At 38.6% G+C, this 21806-nt stretch overlaps 1 protein-coding gene across 3 annotated transcripts in view; it reads left to right on the top strand.

The window, feature by feature from the left end:
• The window catches only part of PTHLH (parathyroid hormone like hormone), a 14710-nt gene extending 1997 nt beyond the window's left edge, over nucleotides 1-12713 (top strand). The window contains exons 2-5 of one of the 3 annotated variants that reach the window (XM_017875672.1): nucleotides 102-344; nucleotides 852-974; nucleotides 6952-7374; nucleotides 12237-12713. In XM_017875672.1, coding sequence (XP_017731161.1) covers nucleotides 874-974; nucleotides 6952-7374; nucleotides 12237-12246 — 534 coding nt within the window. In that variant the 5' untranslated portion in view covers nucleotides 102-344; nucleotides 852-873 and the 3' untranslated portion in view covers nucleotides 12247-12713. Of the gene's footprint in view, nucleotides 1-12; nucleotides 345-407; nucleotides 686-851; nucleotides 975-6951; nucleotides 7375-12236 lie in introns of those variants that run through there. The other 2 variants (XM_017875671.1, XM_017875674.1) reach the window with 2 other exon arrangements.
• The last annotated feature ends 9093 nt before the right edge of the window (nucleotides 12714-21806 follow it).

Genomic DNA, 21806 nt, shown 5'->3' with positions numbered 1-21806 from the left:
GGTCGCCCGCCCCGCCCCCCGCGCGCCCGCCCGCGCCCTCGCTCGCCCCGCGCGCGTTCCTAGGGCGCCACCTCTTTGCGACTCTCTCACTTCTCCGGCAGGTTTGCCTCGGAGCGTGTGAACATTCCTCTGCTCGGCTTTCAACTCGCCTCCAACCTGCGCCGCCCGACCAGCATGTCTCCCCTCCCGTGAAGCGGGGCTGCCGCCGCCCTGCCGCTCCGGCTGCAGCTAACGACCCGCCCTCGCCGCCACCTGGCCCTCCTGATCGACGACACACGCTCTTGAAACTTGTTCTCAGGGTGTGTGGAATCAACTTTCCGGAAGCAACCAGCCCACCAGAGGAGGTAGACAGACAGCTATGTATATATATGTGGGTTTCGCTACAAGTGGCTCTGGAACCAAAGGGCCTGGTTCTCAAAGAAGCTGACTTCAGAGGGGGAAACTTTCTTCTTTTAGGAGGCGGTTAGCCCTGTTCCACGAACCCAGGAGAACTGCTGGCCAGATTAATTAGACATTGCTATGGGAGACGTGTAAACACATTACTTATCATTGATGCATATATAAAACCATTTCATTTTCGCTATTTCAGAGGAAGCGCCTCTGATTTGTTTCTTTTTTCCCTTTTTGCTCTTTCTGGCTGTGTGGTTTGGAGAAAGCACAGTTGGGGTAGCCGGTTGCTAAATAAGTAAGTGCTGAGAGGCTCCAGATAATTTTTTTTTTCCTTTTCAACTTGGGAGATGCCCTTGATGTTGAAGAGGCTTTTTGAGACCGGGCTAAAAAGGGGAAGCGGAGTAGTGCGGGGAGATGGAGAGTCCAGACTGACACTCGGGTCCCTCTCCCTTCTGTTGCAGGTCCCGAGCGCGAGCGGAGACGATGCAGCGGAGACTGGTTCAGCAGTGGAGCGTCGCGGTGTTCCTGCTGAGCTACGCGGTGCCCTCCTGCGGGCGCTCGGTGGAGGGGCTCAGCCGCCGCCTGTAAGTGCCCCATCCTCCCCAAGGCGCCGGGTTCGGGAGGCCAGGGGGAGGGGCTGCCAAGCTGGGACGCTGCCGAGGGCTTGCAGCGGTCACCGATGCTCCTCGCCCGAGTTAGGGAGAGGGACCATCCCGGATACCTGCTAGGGCCTGAGTCCGGGTCCTCAAACCCGGCGGGAGAACTGGTTGATCTTCAAGGGGAGACAGGCAAGAGACAGATTTTATGTGTGTTTCCATAAGAGGGAGCGTTTCACCGAATCTCTTCTAGGGAAAGATCCTCTGCCTCTAGTGAGGAAAAAAAAAAAAAAAAAAAGTGGGGGGTGGTTGTTACTGTCAGGACCCAGGAAGCTTCTGAAACTCCGAGGAAGCTGAGCGGTCCTGGGGACGTATGGTCTGCGCGCTTGTATACGTACTGAATGTGGGTGGCGGTTTGCGTGTGAAAAAGCAAAAGCCGTACATCTAATTTTATTATGAATGACATAATTTTACGCATATAAAATAGGACCATATTACATAATGAAAGCATATTATATAATAAAGTAGTAACAACTTTGCAGTGGCAAGACTCCAATGTTAGTATTGATACAGTTCAGGAACGCTAGAGTGCTTGGTTCCAAAATGAATTTTAGGTGTGGAAACTTTTTTTTCTTGTAGTTATTGCTAACAGTTCTTTAATCCGGAGTCAAATATTTGCATTGTAGACTGAAAACTTGTATTTTGACATTCTCACTTGGTGATTCTTTTAATGATAACTTCGACTTTGAAATAATCACACATCCGAGCACACCACAGAAATATCACTATGTCGTGTGACTGAAAACTTGGAAGAGTGATAGAGTAACATGATCTTAATAATCTGTTGGACCTAGCAGTTCACTAATGTGTGTAACACCATATTTGGGTGATCTTTAAACTGTAGACTCAGTGTTCAGAATGGGAAGATTATAAAGTTCGAGAACTGAGAAGAAGAGTTTGACTCTGGAGAAAGAATTAAGGCAAATTTTTACACTAACAATAAAAATAGCAGCATCTAATATTTACAGTCAGGTTTATGGTGCCTCCTTGTAAATTCCCGAGGGTGTACAAAAAGGCAACTGTTCTATACGTGCTCATGGTCTATTATTATTAGAGAAGAAAATCCTTAAATGAAAAATACTTGAGACATGTCTGAACCTTGGCATCAAAATGAAAATCTATTATGAATCTCCTAAGGCAAATTGTGTAGAACATTATACCAAAGATAAAGCTGCATTGTATTCTTCAGATCAACTTTTTACCGATGTATTTCTGAAAATTGTCTTCAGACTTTTTGCTCATTTTGAGACTTGTGTTAAATTCCATAATTTAAAATTCATATATAAATAGAAATGGAGACTGAATTTTAAAAGCATACTTAAATACTATATTTATTTGGTTAAGAAATACTACCTTGGAACAGAGCCAATTTTTTCTTCAACGTTGCTTAAGAATACCTGTTTTCTCTTTTGAGAAACAGCAAATGAGCCATGATTATATACACAACTATGGCATAAAAATACTGCTAAGTTGTCCTAAAGGCTATTTTTAACTCTTTCTTTGTTGCACCTCACAAAACACACATCAGAAACCATTTAGCAGCCAGTGACTGTTATAGTTTTGTTTGTGGGTGAAATATAATATCGTAGTTAAACACTCACACTCAGCAGATGGTTATAAAACTACCACAAAACATTCTCATAGTTAATGGGTAATAGATCATCACATTACAGGCATGGTTTTTCATGGAGGCTGAAATCATCAGTAGATGAAGATGTTTCATCAAATTATTATAGCCAAATGGAGTTTTTAAAAACAAGTCATTATTTTTGTCTTGCTGCCAAGTAACAGTAAATTTTGTGTGCTAGACAAAACATAAGTCTGCCATTATGCTAAATCAAGCTAGTTTCTGGAAAGAAATTTTAACATAAAATCAAACCATATTACTCCCCAGTTTTCACACCAAGTATTAGGGAAACTGCTTTAGAAGTATAGATTTTTTTTAACTAGATGCTAACTTTTAAGGGAGAGGAAGTTACTATAACAATAAGACTTCCTAAACCATGCAAAGGAGGCGGTTACAAATTGTGAGTCTTTTGAACCTGTTAATCCCAAAGATTTTAATTAATGGAACTGGAGCATGATCAAGTTGGATATTGGAAAGTGAGGCCTATGGATGCTCTTGTGCAGATGAACAAGGCTTTTGGCAGGTGGCTGTCTTTACGTTAAAGTTAGAGAGGGAACTCCAGCAGATTCAGAAACCTAAAACATCATTGGCTGATTTGCTTGGGAGCCAGACTGGGTCTATTCCACTTAATGAAAAGCATAACTTTCTGCTGAGTCATTTGGGTTGGAAGGACCTTCTGGTGAGTCATCTTAACTCTAACACCCTAACCCTGTCTCTTGCATGTACCACAGAACTTTTCTTCTCAAACACAGAGTCCGTCCTTAGAAGCCTAGCATCAGTACAAGCATACTGCTTCTTCCTGTGCTGGAAAGGGAATTTCCATCACTGTTTTTATGCCCTCTGTTCGTTGGTAGTTCCTTAGAAATTTAAGCTTCTTCCCTAAAAACTCCCTTGAAGTGATTTAAAAAAAGAGAGAGAGAAGAACTATGTTTCAGCCAAATTTAGAGTTATCTGTGATAAGCATTTCCCCCAAAGTTTGCAATTTTTTTTTTACAATAATCAAAGGAGAACATGATGCATAACATACCTGTTTTTCCATTTTGGAGCTTAGGAATGTATATGTCAGGTGAACCATCATGCTACGTAATGTTTACAGGCAAATTGAGTAAAAGACTATTATTGAGGCCATATTTACAACCTAAATATTTTAGAGTTACCTAAATTGAAAACCACCTTAATTTGAATTTATTACTCACTACCTCTATATATCTAGTTTGTACTGATGCCCTTATAGTCCCGATCCTCTAATGCAACTGCCTAGTGAGAGATTCATTCTTCACAATACTTCAATTGCAGAAGTTTTTGAAATACTAAGTAAAGTGTCTAACAACATTTCCGATTTAGCATTTAAGCAAACTTGTGTTTTCTAAAATACTAACAGTTTCCCCCAAAAGGCAGATGAAAACTTTATCCCTCATAAGCAATGTACTATTTTAAATTGAACAAAGTTGTGCCATATTGTAGGCTTTTTATAAAATAGAAGGATAGAATGATCACTGCATTTCCCAAGAGAACTATCCTGGGAAAATGCAGCTTGAGTTAGGAAGGCACTGTGACTCACAGTTGACAGGCTGGCCAAGATGACAAGCACATATGCCCATGAGAAGGGGCATGAGCAATGGTGGCTTAATTAGAATAGACCAACCATTAAAAGTTTTGGCCTCAAGTTAAGCTAAAATGGGCTACACTTTATCCATTTGGAGAGCAATACAGAAGAGGAGGGCTTCTGCCAGGAACAGAGAAAAGAAATAAAAGTCCCCAAAACTATAAATTATCAGTGGTTAAGAACTTCTTTTTAACGTGACATTTTGCTAAAAGATACTTATTAAACTGCAGTGCTTATGAAATATGTCCTATTATTTTTAAAATGTTATTAAAGGATATAAATACCTTGTACCAAAGCCTCAAACTTGTAGATTCTTAAAAGTTTCCAGAATACTAACTATTGCCACAGAGTAAGTGAATTTTAATCTAGTCACATGTGGCACCTTCTAAAAGAAAGAGAGATTCCTTCATGCCTCATTTAAACCAGGCTCCTGTTACATTTATTTCCATTAAGTCATGTCTTTTTTGAATGAGCTACATGGCTTCAAGTCAGTCCACACACTAAAATACTAGAAGGTAGCTGACATTCTTGCTAGAAGGGCCAGAGAAATGATGACTGTATTTTCATCTCTTACTCTTTTCTTCGACTCATTCATCCAGTGATAATCCAAACTCTTGTAGTTCCTAATTTTGATGAAGAAAATGAACTTTTGGGGCAATAGGCTTGATCTTCAAGGAAACTGATACATTTCTGTCCAATCTGCCCATTATTGTGGTGACTTGTTACTCTATGCCCCATGCATATACCCTGTACTCTCCTTACCATGTTCCCTAGCACAGGAACAGGCTGGGGCTTCAGCTTCAGCTTCCGCTTTGACAGGAGAAAGGGTTGAGGAAATTGAAAAAGCAATCTTGGCTTTAGAATCAGAAGACCTAGTTTTTAGAGCCCTGGCTCTGCCAGTTCTCACTGTGTAGACTAGGGCAAGTCATTTAACCTCTCTGGACCACACTTTCCCCATGAATACAATGAATTATAATGGCAGTAATAATGCTATTTATTATTTTCGTATTTCTCTGAGGAGTTAAAGACATTGCACCAACAAAGGCAACAAAGGACCCAGACACCATTGTTTCAGGGAAGTAAGAGTACATGGGATGTAGCCCTGGGAAACACTTTCAGATGCTTTTGAGGATGGGCCAGTTTGGAGGACTATTCCAGTGGTAGAAATTGGAGTTAATGCAGAGTTGAAGCAGGCATGACATGACTGATTAATGGATGCAGTCCTTAAATATGGTTAATAATGACCGGGTGCCGTGGCTCATGCCTGTAATCCCAGCACTTTGGGAGGCTGAGGTGGGTGGATCACAAGGTCAGGAGATCGAGACCATCATGGTGAAACCCCGTCTCTACTAAAAATACAAAAAAATTAACCAGGCATGGTGGCGGGCACCTGTAGTCCCAGCTACTCAGGAGGCTGAGGCAGGAGAATGGCGTGAACCCGGGAGGTGGAGCTTACAGTGAACTGAGATCACACCACTGCACTCTAGGCTGGGCGACAGAGCGAGACTCCGTTTCAAAAAAAAAAAAAAAAAGGTTAATTATATACACAAAACAATAAAAGAATGCGTGATGGACATTTAAGCAAGAGTTTGGGTGTTATCTAAAAGGATTGATAGAGAATTAGTTTATTCTTTTTCACAATATTTTCATTAGAGTGTCATTTAAATAGAAAAATCCTTTATATTTTTTCCTAGAGAATTTTAAGACAAAGAGAGCAAGTAGAAAAGTGAACTTCTCAACTAAGTAGTAAGGATCACACTCTCTGAAGTTCTAAATTTAAAAAAAAAAAAAAACATAAAAAAAAAAAAAAAAAAAATAAGCTAATGAAGCAAAAAAAAGAAACCCATTTTAAGGAGACCACCCACTACTTTGCAGAAAAATACACATACTCTCCCTCTCTTTCTCTCTCTCTCTCTCTCTCTCTCTCTGACAATTGACCTTCAAATATATGTTCTTGGTAGCCAGTAGTCTAAAATGTTAAAGTTCAGTCTGTGAATCAGATGGTTTCCTAGACAGGTTTCACTGCTCACTTCTCCTTCAGCCTTTGTTTGCTTTGACTCTTATGGCTTGCTGTTCTTTGAGATTCAATATTATTATTTTCTTAATGGGGCGTGTGTGTGTGTGTGTGTGTGAGACAGAGAGAGAGAGAGAGAGAGAGAGAGAGAGAGAGAGAGAGAGGGAGAGGGAGAGAGGGAGAGAGAAACAGAGAATACTCAGGTAAAAGCAGCAGCTGCCTTTTATTTCCCAGGCTGGAACTTCTAGATTTATTTTCTCAGCAGAACTCTGAAAAATGTGAAGAGATACTCCGTGGTTTCTATTTCTGATCATAACTGAATCATAGTGTCTTAAATTGGGAAGGGAGTATAGAAATCACTGTCTCTGACCCCCTCCTTTTATACATTTGAAGCCTATGAGGCCCAAGAATGTTCATGATCCCACCAAGGTCACAACCTAGTGAGTGGCAGAACTGGGACCGGGAGCTGGAGGCTTTCAACTGCCAGCTCTTTCCTTCCCACTGGTTACCCTTCCCTGCGCAATGAGCTTGCTACCCATCCAGCTTGTGTCTTGCGGTGGACCAACTAGACAACTAAAGAGATCTACTCATGTCTTTGTTGTCTCTATCAACGAGTAACATGTAACTGTTTTCTTCCCTCTACTATTTCCTTTCAAAGCAAAAGAGCTGTGTCTGAACATCAGCTCCTCCATGACAAGGGGAAGTCCATCCAAGATTTACGGCGACGATTCTTCCTTCACCATCTGATCGCAGAAATCCACACAGCTGAAATCAGAGCTACCTCGGAGGTGTCCCCTAACTCCAAGCCCTCTCCCAACACAAAGAACCACCCCGTGCGATTCGGGTCTGATGATGAGGGCAGATACCTAACTCAGGAAACCAACAAGGTGGAGACGTACAAAGAGCAGCCGCTCAAGACACCCGGGAAGAAAAAGAAAGGCAAGCCCGGGAAACGCAAGGAGCAGGAAAAGAAAAAACGGCGAACTCGCTCTGCCTGGTTAGACTCTGGAATGACTGGGAGTGGGCTAGAAGGGGACCACCTGTCTGACACCTCCACAACGTCGCTGGAGCTCGATTCACGGTAACAGGCTTCTCTGGCCCGTAGCCTCAGCGGGGTGCTCTCAGCTGGGTTTTGGAGCCTCCCTTCTGCCTTGGCTTGTACAAACCTAGAATTTTCTCCCTTTCTGTATCTCTATCAGTTGTGCAGCAACTGATAGAGAATAAGTCAGAATATTGTCTGCCTTAAAGCAGTACCCGCTACCACACATACCCCTATCCTCCAGTACCATAGAGAGGCTTTAGAGGCCATTCCACCGTCACCCAACATCAATCCTTTACCACTCTACCAAGTCATTTCATATTCAAGCTTCAGAAGCTAGTGACCATCTTCATCATTTGCTGGAGAAGTGTGTTTCTTCCCCTTACTCTCACACTTTGGCAAACCTTCTTTAGTGTTTTTCATTTCTTAGGTTCTTTCACTTTAAGGGAGAATATAGAAGCATATTATCTACAAACACTGCAGAACAGCATAATGTCATAAACGATTCTGAGCCATTCACACTTTTTATTTAATTAAATGTATTTAATTAAATCTCAAATTTATTTTAACGTAAAGAACTTAAATTATGTTTTAAACACATGCTTTAAATTTGTTTAATTAAATTTAACTCTGGTTTCTACCAGCTCATAAAAAAATAAATGGTTTCTGAATGTTTAAGTATTAACTTACAGGGATATAGATTTTTCTCATGTATCTCTTTGTCCATTGGCAAGATGAAATAATTTTTCTAGGGTAATGCCATAGGAAAAATAAAACTTCACATTTATGTGGCTTGTTTATCCTTAGCTCACAGATCCAGGTAATAATGACACTCCTCGAGTTTGGGATCTAATAACTTAGGGCCAAGTCTTGGGTCTAAATTTATTGAAGTTCACAACCTAGGGCAAGTTACTCTGCCTTTCGAAGACTCACTTACATCTTCTGTGAAATGAAGATAATAACTGTACCAACCTCCTAGAGTTTGGTGTCGACTAAATGAGATTATATGTGGATTAAATGTCTGTCATATAGTAAACACTCAATAAATTGCAACATATTATTCTGGTGTTTTTAGAACTAGTTCTGATTGTACCGTCTACCTATCTATCATCTATCTATTTATATCTATCTATCTATCTGTCTATATATCTATCTATATCTACCTATCTATATATCTGTCTATATATCTATCTATATCTACCTATCTATATATCTGTCTATATATCTATCTATATCTACCTATCTATATATCTATCTATCTGTCTAGGGGGTATGTTTCTATGAGGCAAAAAGTGGGGCAAATATTAATCTCATTTTATAAAATAGAAAGCCAAGGCATTCCATGGCTAAAAGACCTGAGTAGTCCTTGGAATTGAAATAGGTAGCCCCAGAGCTAGATTTATCTCCCTATTTTCTGACACTTAGACTAGTGCTATGTTCGCCCTGCTTCTTTATCCATGCATTTCCATTGAATGGATTTTTTTTTTCTTTTCATTTTTCAGTACAGCACTTCTGTGGGGTTTGAAAAAAAAAAAGGAAAACAACAGAAGAACACATCATATGCAACTAATGATCTCATTATTTAAAGAGTCCCCTGTTACTTCTTTAGTCATTTCCTTTGACTCTGCTACCGACAGGATTATAGGATGATGTTTCAAAGGGGAGCTTGAACCTATTCACCATTATTTCTCTCTTTAAGCTGGCAAACCCGTCATTAAATAGCACATAAAATAACAATCATATGGGATAAGTAGTACAGCTTCAGTAATCAATGGGCAATGAGACTAGAAAAATCTTTAGCACAGTGAATAACCTATCCTGCAAACATCTAATGGATCTCTAAAGGGTAACAAACGCTATAAATTCTGGTTTACTGCACATATTTAGTGTATTTGAAGATAGGATCCTAACTGTATATGTTTATAACTAATGCAAGGACCCTACTTTATTGCCAAAATGTATTTCCTATTTTTATCCATTATCATATATATACATATATAAACATGTCATATATATATAAACATATATGTCATATAGTAAACACTCAATAAATTGCAGCATATTATTTTGGTGTTTTTAGACCTAGTTCTGATTGTACCATCTACCTATCTATCATCTATCTATTTATATCTATCTATCTATCTAGGGGGGTATGTTTCTATAAGGCAAAAAGTATATATATATGTAAGTTATAAAAACAGAGGTATAAATAACTTTTGATGGATTTTATTCATGTCAAATTTGCAATGTTCTTTAAGTATCTGGAAAATTGATGAAAATTAACACTCGTCAATTCTTATGGCTGGAACTACCCCTAAGTTAAAGTAGGTCTACTGAAAATTAGGCAGTGGCCTAATCAAATCCAGACCTAGGGCTGAAAGAAACGGGAGGTTTCTGCTTTTCCTTTCTCTTCCCTGTTTGTGAGGGACATTCATGGAAAGAACTGTTTGGCAGCCAAATGTTGGCACTCTCCCAACATAATCCAACAGAGGTTCAGGGAAGAGTGAGGAAGTTTAGGAGTGTATTGATGAGAATGTATGGGGCCATGCAAATTTTGTAATCCAAATAAAATCTTTTCAGAATACCTATTTTAAAGTTTTATAAGTGACAAGTCTTTTATTAACATCCCCTCCTTAGTCTTTTTGCATTATTACATGATAAACCAAGAGGTCTGATGAGATGGCAAGCATGCACTTGACTATAATACATACAATATTTTGAAAAATAATACAGTACCTTTTTTTTTTTTTGAGACGGAATCTTGCTCTGTTGCCCAGGCTAGAGTGCAATGGTGCACTTGGCTCACTGCAATCTCTGCCTCCTGGGTTCAAGAGATTCTCCTGCCTTAACTTCCTGAGTAGCTGGGATTGCAGGTGCCCACCACCATGCTTGGCTATTTTTTGTATTTTTAGTAGAGATGGGTTTTCGCCATGTTGGCCAGGCTGGTCTTGAACTCTTGACCTCAGGTGATTCACCTGTCCCAAAGTGGTGGGATTACAGGTGTGAGCCACCACACCTGGCCAGTAATACAGCCTTCTTTTAGAAAAAAACTACTGAGATAAAATTGTCTATTTTCCTCTCACATAAACTGTTCAGTGAAAAATATATAGCTTTAAATTGAGGGGATTATATTTTAGAATTTTCAATGTTGCAAATGTGATATCCAGATACAGTGGGACTCATTTGTTATAAATCTATCATTTTGCCTTGGAAAATACTGATTTAGAAAAGTATTAAAAGTCCATAGTAAAAAGAGCTAGGAATGTAGAATGCTGTCATATGCACACACATATAGTAAATATACACATATACTTTTAAGTCATGTTAGATGTTTTACTTGTCTATTCCAATACATGCCTTTATTAAAGGAGAAATCAAAAGAAAGGAGAATGAGCAAACATCTGGGCAGGGCGAGATACATAGATTTTTCCTTGGTCCTTTAACTTATTTCTTTTTCTTTCTTTCTTTCTGAGGAAATAGTTGTTCAAAATCCTCTTCCTTCCCTCTTTGTTTGTGTTACTCTTAATCCCAATTCACAAAATACCATTTAGTACAAACACATTTAAAAATCAGTAGAGTATGCAGATTATTGAGTTTTGAGGTCTTTTTGGCTTTATTCATTTCATCTATCCACATCAATTCGCCAATTAAAATTTAAACTTAAACTCTTCTTTTCTTTGTTTGCAGTTGGGAGCGATTTTAACATTCCCACCAAAACCATTGGTGAAGAGGTCAATAACCTGACATTAAAACACTCTAAATGCTCAATTTGCTTTTTCTGTAAGCGGCACAGAAAACTCCAAAATTGTTAAGAATATACTGTTTTATAGGTCTTACATCCATATATGTCTGCCATGTAAAAACTCTGCCACAATTCTGGCTGTTAATTCAATGTCATAGCAAATCAAATTCCATTCTATAGTTGTTTTCTTGGGAACAAATACATAGACCACACAAAGAGAAGAGAAAGGGAGAGAGAAAAGCAGAGAAAATTCCACTAACCCACCTTAAAATACTGTCATTACAGTATTTAGACAGATTAGAAAAGTGTCAGCTCCAAGTAGTAGTTTTGGAATAATAAAACAGACATGGTAATAGGAAATATTGCTATTTTATACTTTTAAATTAATTTATTCTTAGTTATTCCCTCATTTACAGTAGACTGTCCCAATGCTAACAGAAAATCCATTCAAAAACCAACAGAGTGAGAGACAAATGATTCTACTTTAGTTTTGGCTTTGGAAACTATTATAAAACCCAATAATAGTTTCATTCATTAGTATTTAAAGACAGCTAAAGAAATGCCAAATATCATATCATCGACTAAGATGGATATCATTGTATCATCAACTCTATTTAAACTACACATCCTTCAATTGTTACCAAATTCCCACACTTCCACTATCCTCACCACTGCCCACTATGCTGTGAGAGATTGGCCAAATGAGCACCTGAACAAAATAAACAAGCTTTGGATTGCCTAATTCAGGTGTCACTGGAAGAATAACTCCCAAGTGAATTGTATTTGATAATGGATGGTCCAACCTAACCTCATTTCCAAGTTCTCAAATTTGTCCCTTCTCTTCCCAAACTTGCCAGCTGGCAATCTTAGAAAATTTTTCCACAGTCTCCTTTTTTCTGACAGCATGATTGGAAATGCAGGCCCTTTTTCTTTCCGCACACATGGACTAAGTCGGGTTGAAGACCCTGCCTGTAACAGAGGTTATGGAGATCCAGGTGGATCCCGCAGGTACCTCTTGTAGGAGATATTTACAAGAAGTTCCCTGAATCTCTTTCCATTGTGATTTTGTGTTCCTTAGCTTATATCCTTTATATTTTATGTTTTCATTTGTAAAGAAAACTCACCTGTTTTCTCCTTTTCTTTCTCTTCTTTCTTTTTGCAGGAGGCATTGAAATTTTCAGCAGAGACCTTCCAAGGACATATTGCAGGATGCTGTAATAGTGAACATATGGAAAGTATTAGAAATATTTATTGTCTGTAAATACTGTAAATGCATTGGAATAAAACTGTCTCCCCCATTGCTCTATGAAACTGCACATTGGTCATTGTGAATATTTTTTTTGCCAAGGCTAATCCAATTATTGTTATCACATTTACCATAATTTATTTTGTCAATTGATGTATTTATTTTGTAAATGTATCTTGGTGCTGCTGAATTTCTATATTTTTTGTAACATAATGCACTTTAGATATACATATCAAGTATGTTGATAAATGACACAATAAAGTGTCTCTATTTTGTGGTTGATTTTAATGAATGCCTAAATATAATTATCCAAATTGATTTTCCTCTGTGCATGTAAAAATAGCAGTATTTTAAATTTGTAAAGAATGTCCAATAAAATATAATCTAATTACATCATGACTCGAGTGAATTCTATCCTTTAAGATTTTTAGTAGAAGGAACATATGTTTTTTTTAAAAAGCCATTTGAATATAATCTTGAACATAATTTGTTTATGTGGGTACACATTCCAACAATTCTACATTAGCTTTTAGTTAAAAACAACTTAAAATGTATTTTGTCCAATATTTCAGTTCAAGTCAACAGCATGGCTGAACTATCTAGATGTCATTTTATAAAGTACGTTCAATTTGAAGTTCAGACAGGAGTGGGCAAAAAAGAAGCAGAAAGAAATCAGGAGAAAGGATTAAAGACATTAAGTCCAGAAGGTTGGCCAGAGCTGGAAAAAAGGGAAGGAGGCCAATCGGAGACTATAAGGTCATGGATAATTTTAACCAATGTAGAGTGTAATTTAAGAGATTTTGCTCTTACTAGTAACAACAATATTAAGTATAAAAGAGCTACTTGAGAATACCGCCTATTAAGGTTCCTAACAGAAAGGAGAAAGACTCAAGTTTGGGAAATAAGTAACTGCTCAAAAAGCTCTCAAAGGTGAGTATTACTTTCCTGTGGTATCACAGTTCCTGGAATTCTAGTTCCAAACAGCTTGGTTGTGATGCCATGTGGAATCTCTTTTGTATTTTTTTTTTTTTTTTTAACTTCTAAGTTCAGGTGTACATGTGCAGGTTTGTTACAGAGGTAAAGACATGTCTTGGGGGTTGTATCAATTATTTCATCACCCAGGTATTAAGCCTAGTATCTGTTAGTTATTTTTCCTAATCCTCTCCCTCCTCTCACCCTCCCCTCCACTATCCAATAGGCCTCAATGTGTATTGTTCCCCTCTATGTGTCCATGTGTTCTCATCATTTAGCTCCCACTTATAAGTGAGAACATGTGGTATTTGGTTTTCTGTTCCTTGTTAGTTTGCTAAGGATAATGGCCTCAGCTCCATCCAAGTCCCTGCAAAGGATATGATCTCATTCTTTTTCATGGCTGCATAGTATTTCATGGTGTATATGTACCACATTTTCTTTATCTCGTCTATCATTGATGGGCATTTAGGCTGATTCTGTGTCTTTGCTACTGTCAATAGTGCTGCAGTGAACATATGCGTGCGTATGTCTTTATAATAGAACAATTTGTATTCCTTTGGGTATATACCCAGTAATAGGATTGCTGGGTCGAGTGGTATTTCAGTCTTCAGATCTTTGAGGAACTGCCACACTGTCTTCCACAGTGGGTGATCTAATTTACACTCCCACCAACAGTGTATAAATGTTCCTTTTTCTCCACAACCTCGCCAGCATCTGTTATTTTTTGACTTTTGAATATTCTCCTAGTGGTTCCTCCCATTATGTTCAGATGAAAACGTGAACACGTTTTCTTCTACAGATCTGTTTTCTTTGCTGCCTGCAGCTTAGTGAAAAACAGAACAAAAAAACCTATGAATCAAGCAAGCACATATTGAAGAAGTAGTCTATTAATGCCCATATCCTGTTAGATGTCTATTGGATGTTTGGGGGGTACATAAGAAGTAAATTGCCTTTATGAGCCTTTTACTCCAGTGGGTAGATTGTTGCATATATATACATGAAACAACTAAATGCTGAAATGATCCAAAATCCTATGGACAGCTAAAAAAGGGGAAAAAACACATAAGGAGAGATTAGTATGCACTAGGTGTGAGTAGAATTATGTTTCTGGGAGTACTGTTCTAAGATTTAATTTATACTTTCACTTAGATCCCATAGTCTTCAAAATAAAACTGATTTGGCTATTTTTTAAAAAAAAAGAGTTTAAACCTACATTAGTAGGCAAATAAGAAAACTTGTGCTTGGCTTCACTTAAAAATTTGTTGGAAGTGGTTTTACAACTAAGCAATCTTTAGAAGTTTAAGGCCAATGCACTAAGTCTGCATAAAGCAAGAAGTTTGCTGTGCCTTAAAAACAGACATAGCCACATTTTGCAAAACTCCATGAAGCAGTTTTGAAACTCTACATCTTAAGTGACATTGCACCAAATCCTTATAAGTTGTTCGCATGAAAAATAAGTTTTTCTAATACTAACTTGGTAAATACTTAGTTATCAAGGCAAGAAAGCATCAAAGTCACCTTTAAGTGTATACCATCTTTAAGTTTTGCTTCACAAGTAGCCTGTTCCTGAAAAGGAAAGGAGGAAGAGGGAACTTGGAGATTTATAGTTATCAATTATTACCAAAGCATTATTGATGCCATTGTTGCCCTTAGTCATACCCTAGGCCCTCTGGCAGTGTTAAAGAGAAAAATCATAGGATAAGGGATGGAGTTGGGAGATGAAGGAGGCACAAACATTTGGGGAAAAGAGTCATTTTATATGAAAGAAAAACTGAAATATGTAGTTTGAGGTAATAAGTATTTTAATGTAAATAAACTCCTAGCAAATTACACTCTTAGTGAATATAGCTTATCTTTGACTTAAGTACTGTTTATAAAACAGTAGCAATTTACACAAAGGCAAGTTGGACTAAATATTCTGGCATTAAGAAAATAAAACTTCTTTGGGAGGCCGAGACGGGCGGATCACGAGGTCAGGAGATCGAGACCATCCCGGCTAACACAGTGAAACCCCGTCTCTACTAAAAAATACAAAAAACTAGCTGGGCGAGGTGGTGGGCGCCTGTAGTCCCAGCTACTGGGGAGGCTGAGGCAGGAGAATGGCGTGAACCCGGGAGGCGGAGCTTGCAGTGAGCTGAGATCCAGCCACTGCACTCCAGCCTGGGCCACAGAGCAAGACTCTGTCTCAAAAAATAAAATAAAATAAAATAAAATAAAATAAAATAAAATAAAATAAAATAAAACTTAATCTGCTAACATACCACTACCTTCCTCATATTCTATTCAGACAGAAATTTGGCATTTACAGGTATTATAGAGGTCACCTCCAAAAGACAGGCAGTGACACTTAAGCGTGAAGGTCCTGTTCCTTTCCTCTGTACTTTCATAGCCATCATTGTAAAGCAAGTGCATTTTAAAGCATGTTGCTTATAATACAACTAACATATTTAGAGCTACATAAGTTATGAACCAAAATCAGTGTTGACATTATTGGTCCTGAAAATATTAAAGTCAATATTGACATCTCCCTTCCTTGTTACAAAAATTAGTTTGGAATGCAGGCAGTGTCAATCTGAAAAGATGAAAAAAATCTGAAAAGATGTCAATCTGAAAAGATGAAGAAACTGACGATTTTCTTGGGAGAAAGTATAACTACAACCATGATGGCTAAAAATTTAGTTTTAATGTTTCATCATCTATTGTTAGTATAAGGACAAAAGGAGTCAAATCAATCATTTTAAAATTCCAAATGCTCTCTTTAATATACTATGTAATGAACCCAACAAGAACAAGAAGGTATTACTCCAATTTTATTGTCTGATCAATTCATCAAATAAATACTGAAATATGGCTTAATACATAACCTCCATGTACTTAAAGAACTCAAGTTATGGCCTTTTGTAAGAAATTCTGGGATATTTACACCATCACTGGGTATTAACTTTAGGATCATCTGGAACTGAATATTAGAGTATCTTACACTTCAACTGCAATTTTCCCCGCTTTGGCCACAAAGCGTATGGAAAATAGGACCAGTTGTAGACAGAAACTATGTCTGCAGAGTGTTTGTCTTCTGTAAAGTGCTCACTTTGGTTGAGAGTTTCAGGTAGGAAGTGTTCCTAGCAGAGCAGAGCCATCACTCTTCCCTCAAATAAAGAGTAAAAGACATTCCAAGCACAAATGTTTGCCACATCCCTTCATGTCACAACCCAGGTGTTAGGTACAAGATTGTTATGAAAGTTTCTATATATAGTTAGTAAAATGCTGCCATATGGTGAGGTAGTCCTGAAGATTCAGTTGAACATTTTAGGGAAAGCATTAAATACTAGTATACAAGAGTACAAAGACTAAAGATATTGCTTCAGTTATCCTATCATGTGTCATGAGGTTAACTCCTTAAGAGAAGAACTATTCCTTTCACCTTGTCAGTGTTACTTCTCTAATGATCTTGTGACCTTTTCAAGGCAGGAGCCTTGTTTTATTCCATATATGCCATCAACACTAATTAACAACATCAGTACACAGCAGGTGCCCAATAAATATCTGTTGAACAAAATTTAAAAGTTCTTTCAGTTTCTGTATTAAACAACTGAAAAGCAGAGTTTTGCCCCCAAAATCTGCTGGAAATAGGAGATGGATCTGAGTTTTGAGTATTTCAGATTCCCATGGCACGCCCTTCTCTTACTCCAATAACAAGAAGTTTAGAGAATAAGTGCTCTAAGTTACCCACTGTTCACCAGAGTGTCCTTTGTTTTTCAGCCTCTGGTTGAGTGGGAACTTTTCCAGCCCTGTAACTACAAGATGCAAGGGTTTGTGTTGAGTATACAGCAACTTCCCAGAGGAAGGGAGGAGAATTTAAAATATCAGGTTTTCTTCCTATGAATACACTGCACAGAAGTTACCCACAGGGCTCAGTTGTGCAAAAGAGGCACACTGCTATTTTGACAGGAGATTAATGTACACAGTTCCCAACCCAACAGCAGGATGAGAACACTCACATCTCTGTGTAAGTTCCTAATATGTTCATATTTACAAGTGCAAAGCACAAGGGGTACATTTTCAAATTGCATTTTAATTAAGCTTCGAAACATCTTCCAGAGTTTCCTTACATTTTCCTCCAAACACAAAGACATTTACAAATTGGAATAAATACAAAATGTGTCACCTCTAAAAAAATGGATTGTTTTAATGGTGACTACTCCCTGCCAAATCTACATTGCTTTGGGGTCTGAAGAGTAAAACAGTCCATCCATCTTTCATTTGAGTAAAGTAATTGATGGTCATAGATCACTGGGTTGTCATTAAAAAGCTGCTGGGAAGGAGCTCTCATGAGTTCCATGTTCTACAAAATAAATGCAAAACAATAACAAACCATGCCACATTAAATTTGGTAACCCTATATGCACATTACTGTTTCTTCTATTCATCAGGGGTTTTAGTGGAACCCTTCAGTCAATGTAGAATACAAAAGAATATATTAAAGAGATGTATCATGGTTCTCCACAGGTGGAAGAAACTGAGAGCCAGCAGGTTTTCTTAGAGAGAATAGTGTTTTCTTTATATGACATAGTAAGAGATTCTTCATTGTCATCTTCCTCAAGGATTAGAAATTGTATTTTAGAGCAACATCTTTTAACATTAGAATATAACGTCAGAAAGAATAAATTAGTATAATACCTAGCCAACAAATAATAGAGCGAAGATTTAGTTTTCTAACCTGATTTATACTATACTGTATCTCATTTAATCCCTCCAAGCATCCTGTGAGAAAGATATTCTTTGTCTCCATTTTACAGATAATGCGACCTTGCCAGAGACAGATTAGACAACTTGCCCAAGATCATGCAGTTTGTAAGTGGCAGAGATGGGATTCACGTAAGTTTCGCCTAACTTCAGAGCTTGTACTCTGTGCACCATAGCTTACAAATATTGCAGGAAAGCTTGGTTCAGAATAAATATCTTTTCTAGACAAAACTATTTTTGTCTTGCTGTCGGCAAATTCAGGGCAATCACAGGTCCAAGACAATCCTGTTTTGCTTCAGTCCTCTATTTTGTCATTTTACCAGCTTCTGTCTTTCCAGGCATCTTGGAAGGCTGACTGCCACCTTAGATTCCACACAGCTCTAAAATGCTCTCTTGCTCACTTGCTCTCTCTCCCTCTCTCTTTCTCTCTCTCTCTCTCTCTCTCTATCTCTCTCTCTCTCTCTCTCTCACACACACACACACACACAGCCAAGAAGCCCAGGTGTTTGCCCAGGCCCATGAATGGGCAGCTGTTGCTTTAAAAGGAGTGTGGCAGAGGAAGGCGAGGAAGCGCTGGCTGGCAGGCGGGTGTGTAAAGGTATACAGAGAGCCACTTTCTGTAAGAAGGCGAAAGCAGATTTAAAATGGGACCACCTCAGAGATGAAATCCTTTCCCTCCTGTTACCTCTCAACCTGCTCCAAAACTCCAATATTCAGTTTTTCTGTGTCTCCCCCTCCCTCCCCGTTTCCCTGGGGTATGCTGATTTTCTATGTGAACACTTGGCACATTGCACGGCAGTTTTCCTCCTTCATTTAGCAGTCAGAAATAATTTCAGCAGTTCATGCTTTCTCCAGCTAACAGCAGTGTGTGCCCACTCCCTGTGCATTGCCCACACAGGGGCCAGTAACAAGCGTGTCATCATTTCTTTTCAATAGGTTTTCATCTCTAGATTGGCTTTTGGTGACTTATTTATTTTTAAATTACACAGAAAAGAGGAAAGAACAGGTTTCCACTGGGATAGACTTGATTAGGGAAGAAGAATGCCTTTCATCGTAGGAGGGCACCCTGGGGAGAATAGGCCAGGCCTCATTTGAGTTTCAGCTTCTTTCCATTTAAAATTGGTTTGCATAGGGGGTGAAGTTCAGACACCACCTTACAGAGGTGCTAGCTTGACTTGTTTTGAAAGCATTGTTGGCTCAAGCTGCTTGAGTTCTCCCCAGATTTCCCTTCAAGAGTCTGAAACTTCCAACCTTTTAAAAATCTGTTCTCTATTCTTTCATTTTCATAGCGCGCAATCCAGTTGTCAAGAAGCCTGCCCTGCTCAAAGCTGTCTTTCCATTTTACACTAAGTAAATCTTTTAAAGAGATGCACAACTAAGTATATATTTTATGGCCCAAAGGAAACCACAGGTCTTAGGATAATGGCTGGATATACTTTATTGACTCTTTGAATGAGGGAAACAGAGATTTTTACCTTTTACTATGGTAAAGGACCATGTTCCTAAAATTGACTCCTTCTCATTACGGTTCTCCTTGTCCCACACTTTCCAAGAATCACACAGATTCATCTGCCCCAAGCAGTGAAGGCGACCCCGTGAATCTAAAGGCAGATGAAGTTCTCTCTGCTCCCACGGAGAACTACTATGCTGCTTGTCTAACTCTCTCCTGACATCACATGTGCCTGTGGTGCCACCATTAAGAAGCAATTCGGAGGAGAAGTAATGTCAAAACAGTGCATGTTAAAGGATAGGCAGTCTTGATTCCACAGTTTGACTGTAGGGCCTGCAGTTCACAGACAGCTTGGTCATTCTGGACCTCGTACTGAAAATACAATTGCTGGCTGGGCGCAGTGCCTCACGCCTGTAATCCCAGCACTTTGAGAGGCTGCGGCCAGCGGATCACTTGAGGTCAAAAGTTTGAGACCAGACTGGCCAACATGGTGAAGCCCCGCCTCTACCAAAAAATACAAAAAAAAAAAAAAAAATTAGCCGGGCCTGGTAGTGCAGGCTTATAGTCCCAGCTACTTGGGAGGCTGAGGAAGGAGAATCACTTGACCTCGGGAGGCAGAGGTTGCAGTGAGCCAAGATCTCACCACTGCACTCCAGCCCAGGTGACAGAGAGACTCTGTCTCAAAAAAAAAAAAAAAAGAAAGAAAAAGAAAACATACACACACACACACACACACACACACATATACACTTGCTTATTTTTTTTTTCTTATTCCCTATACATTTTGAGCAGTTGTTTCCTATTGAGTTGATGTTTTTCCTTGAGGGTTGGCCCAGCAGCTGCTTATGGTCTAATAAATATGTATCTCATTGGTTGGGAGTAACTAGATGCCCTGAAAAAAATTGTATTCGTTGGAGTTGTGAGTTCCATTTGCTGGCACACTCAGCATAGACTGAAGTTTAATGCAAATCCCAGTTCCTATCACCTTTTGCTGTTTACTGTTTTTTGTTGTTTGTTTGTTTTTTACTGTAATTACAATGTAGTTTACTGTAGTTATAATAGCAACAATTCCTCATGTTTGTTTAGTGTTACTATAGCCAACCACTACAGAAAGAATATCTCTGTAGAATCAAAATTAACCTTGAGTAATCTATAATACAAATTCCCAAATCCAAGTTTCTAATGTTTTACATACATGCAATATATTTTGTAGCAATAAAATTACAGGGCTTTTCTGCTAGCTGAGAACTAAGAGCTGTAGAAATGGTTCAAGGCTATGTATGAGCAACATAAAGGTGTGGACACTTTTCTATTGCTCCAGAGGAAGTCCACATGGCAGGTGCACTATTCAACATTCATCTCACACACTTAATAAACATCTCTCATGTGTTAGGTCCAGAGAACACAGAGACAACTGAGGCGGAGACCCTATTTCCAGGAACCAATACATTACCTATGGTAACTGAATTTAGGTAAGCTTTCTGCTGGTACCACCTGGAATTACAAGGGGAAACATTTCTCTCTAAAATACTACATCCCTTGTTTAGTGAACACATGTTGTTTGTCTGCCTGGTGTAGGCAAAATATTTGTGCTTCCAGTTGAAAACTATGCAACTACACTCTAGAGGAAACCCCTCTGGGTTATCAGATTCTAACACTGTGGGAGGTATTTACAACTCTGTGACTTCTAGGTAACCGACAGGAATGGAAAATGATTTTTGTCTCTAATTTTTTCCTATTTGGTATAGGTTTGATTGATTTCCTTCACACCCACTCTGGAAAAAATAGTTTTGCCTCCATTTGGATGTTTATTTCAATATCCCTAAATCAGTTTCTTTTTGGAACGAGTTGTAATGTTAGTTTTTTCATTGATTAGTGAATATAATAAATCTTTTATATATGCTCATTTACATATCTGTATCAGTCATGATTTTACTTTTTTTCTTTCTTTCTTTTCTTTTTTTCTTTTTCTTTTTTTTTTTTTTTTTGAGACAAAGTCTTGCTCTGTTGCCCAGGGCAACGGTGCAATCTCAACTCACTGCAAACTCCACCTTCCAGGTTCAAACAATTCTCCTGTCTCAGCCTCCTGAGTAGCTGGGAATACAGGCACCCACCACCAAGCCTGGCTAATTTTTGTAGTTTTAGTAGAGATAGGGTTTCGCCATATTGGCCAGGCTGGTCTCAAACTCCTGACCTCCAGTGATCCATCTGCCTCAGCCTCCCAAAGTGCTGGGATTACAGGTGTGAGCCATCATACTTGGCCCATGATTTTACTTTCTTTCTTTCTTTCTTTCTTTTTTTTTTTTTTTTTTTTTTTTTTT

The sequence above is a fragment of the Rhinopithecus bieti genome, unplaced genomic scaffold (assembly GCF_001698545.2).
Source record: "Rhinopithecus bieti isolate Rb0 unplaced genomic scaffold, ASM169854v2 scaffold_7884, whole genome shotgun sequence".
In the NCBI taxonomy this organism is placed as follows: Eukaryota; Metazoa; Chordata; class Mammalia; order Primates; family Cercopithecidae; genus Rhinopithecus; species Rhinopithecus bieti.
The sequence above is the reverse complement of the archived record's forward strand: the minus strand, read 5'-3'. Positions and strand labels throughout refer to the sequence as shown.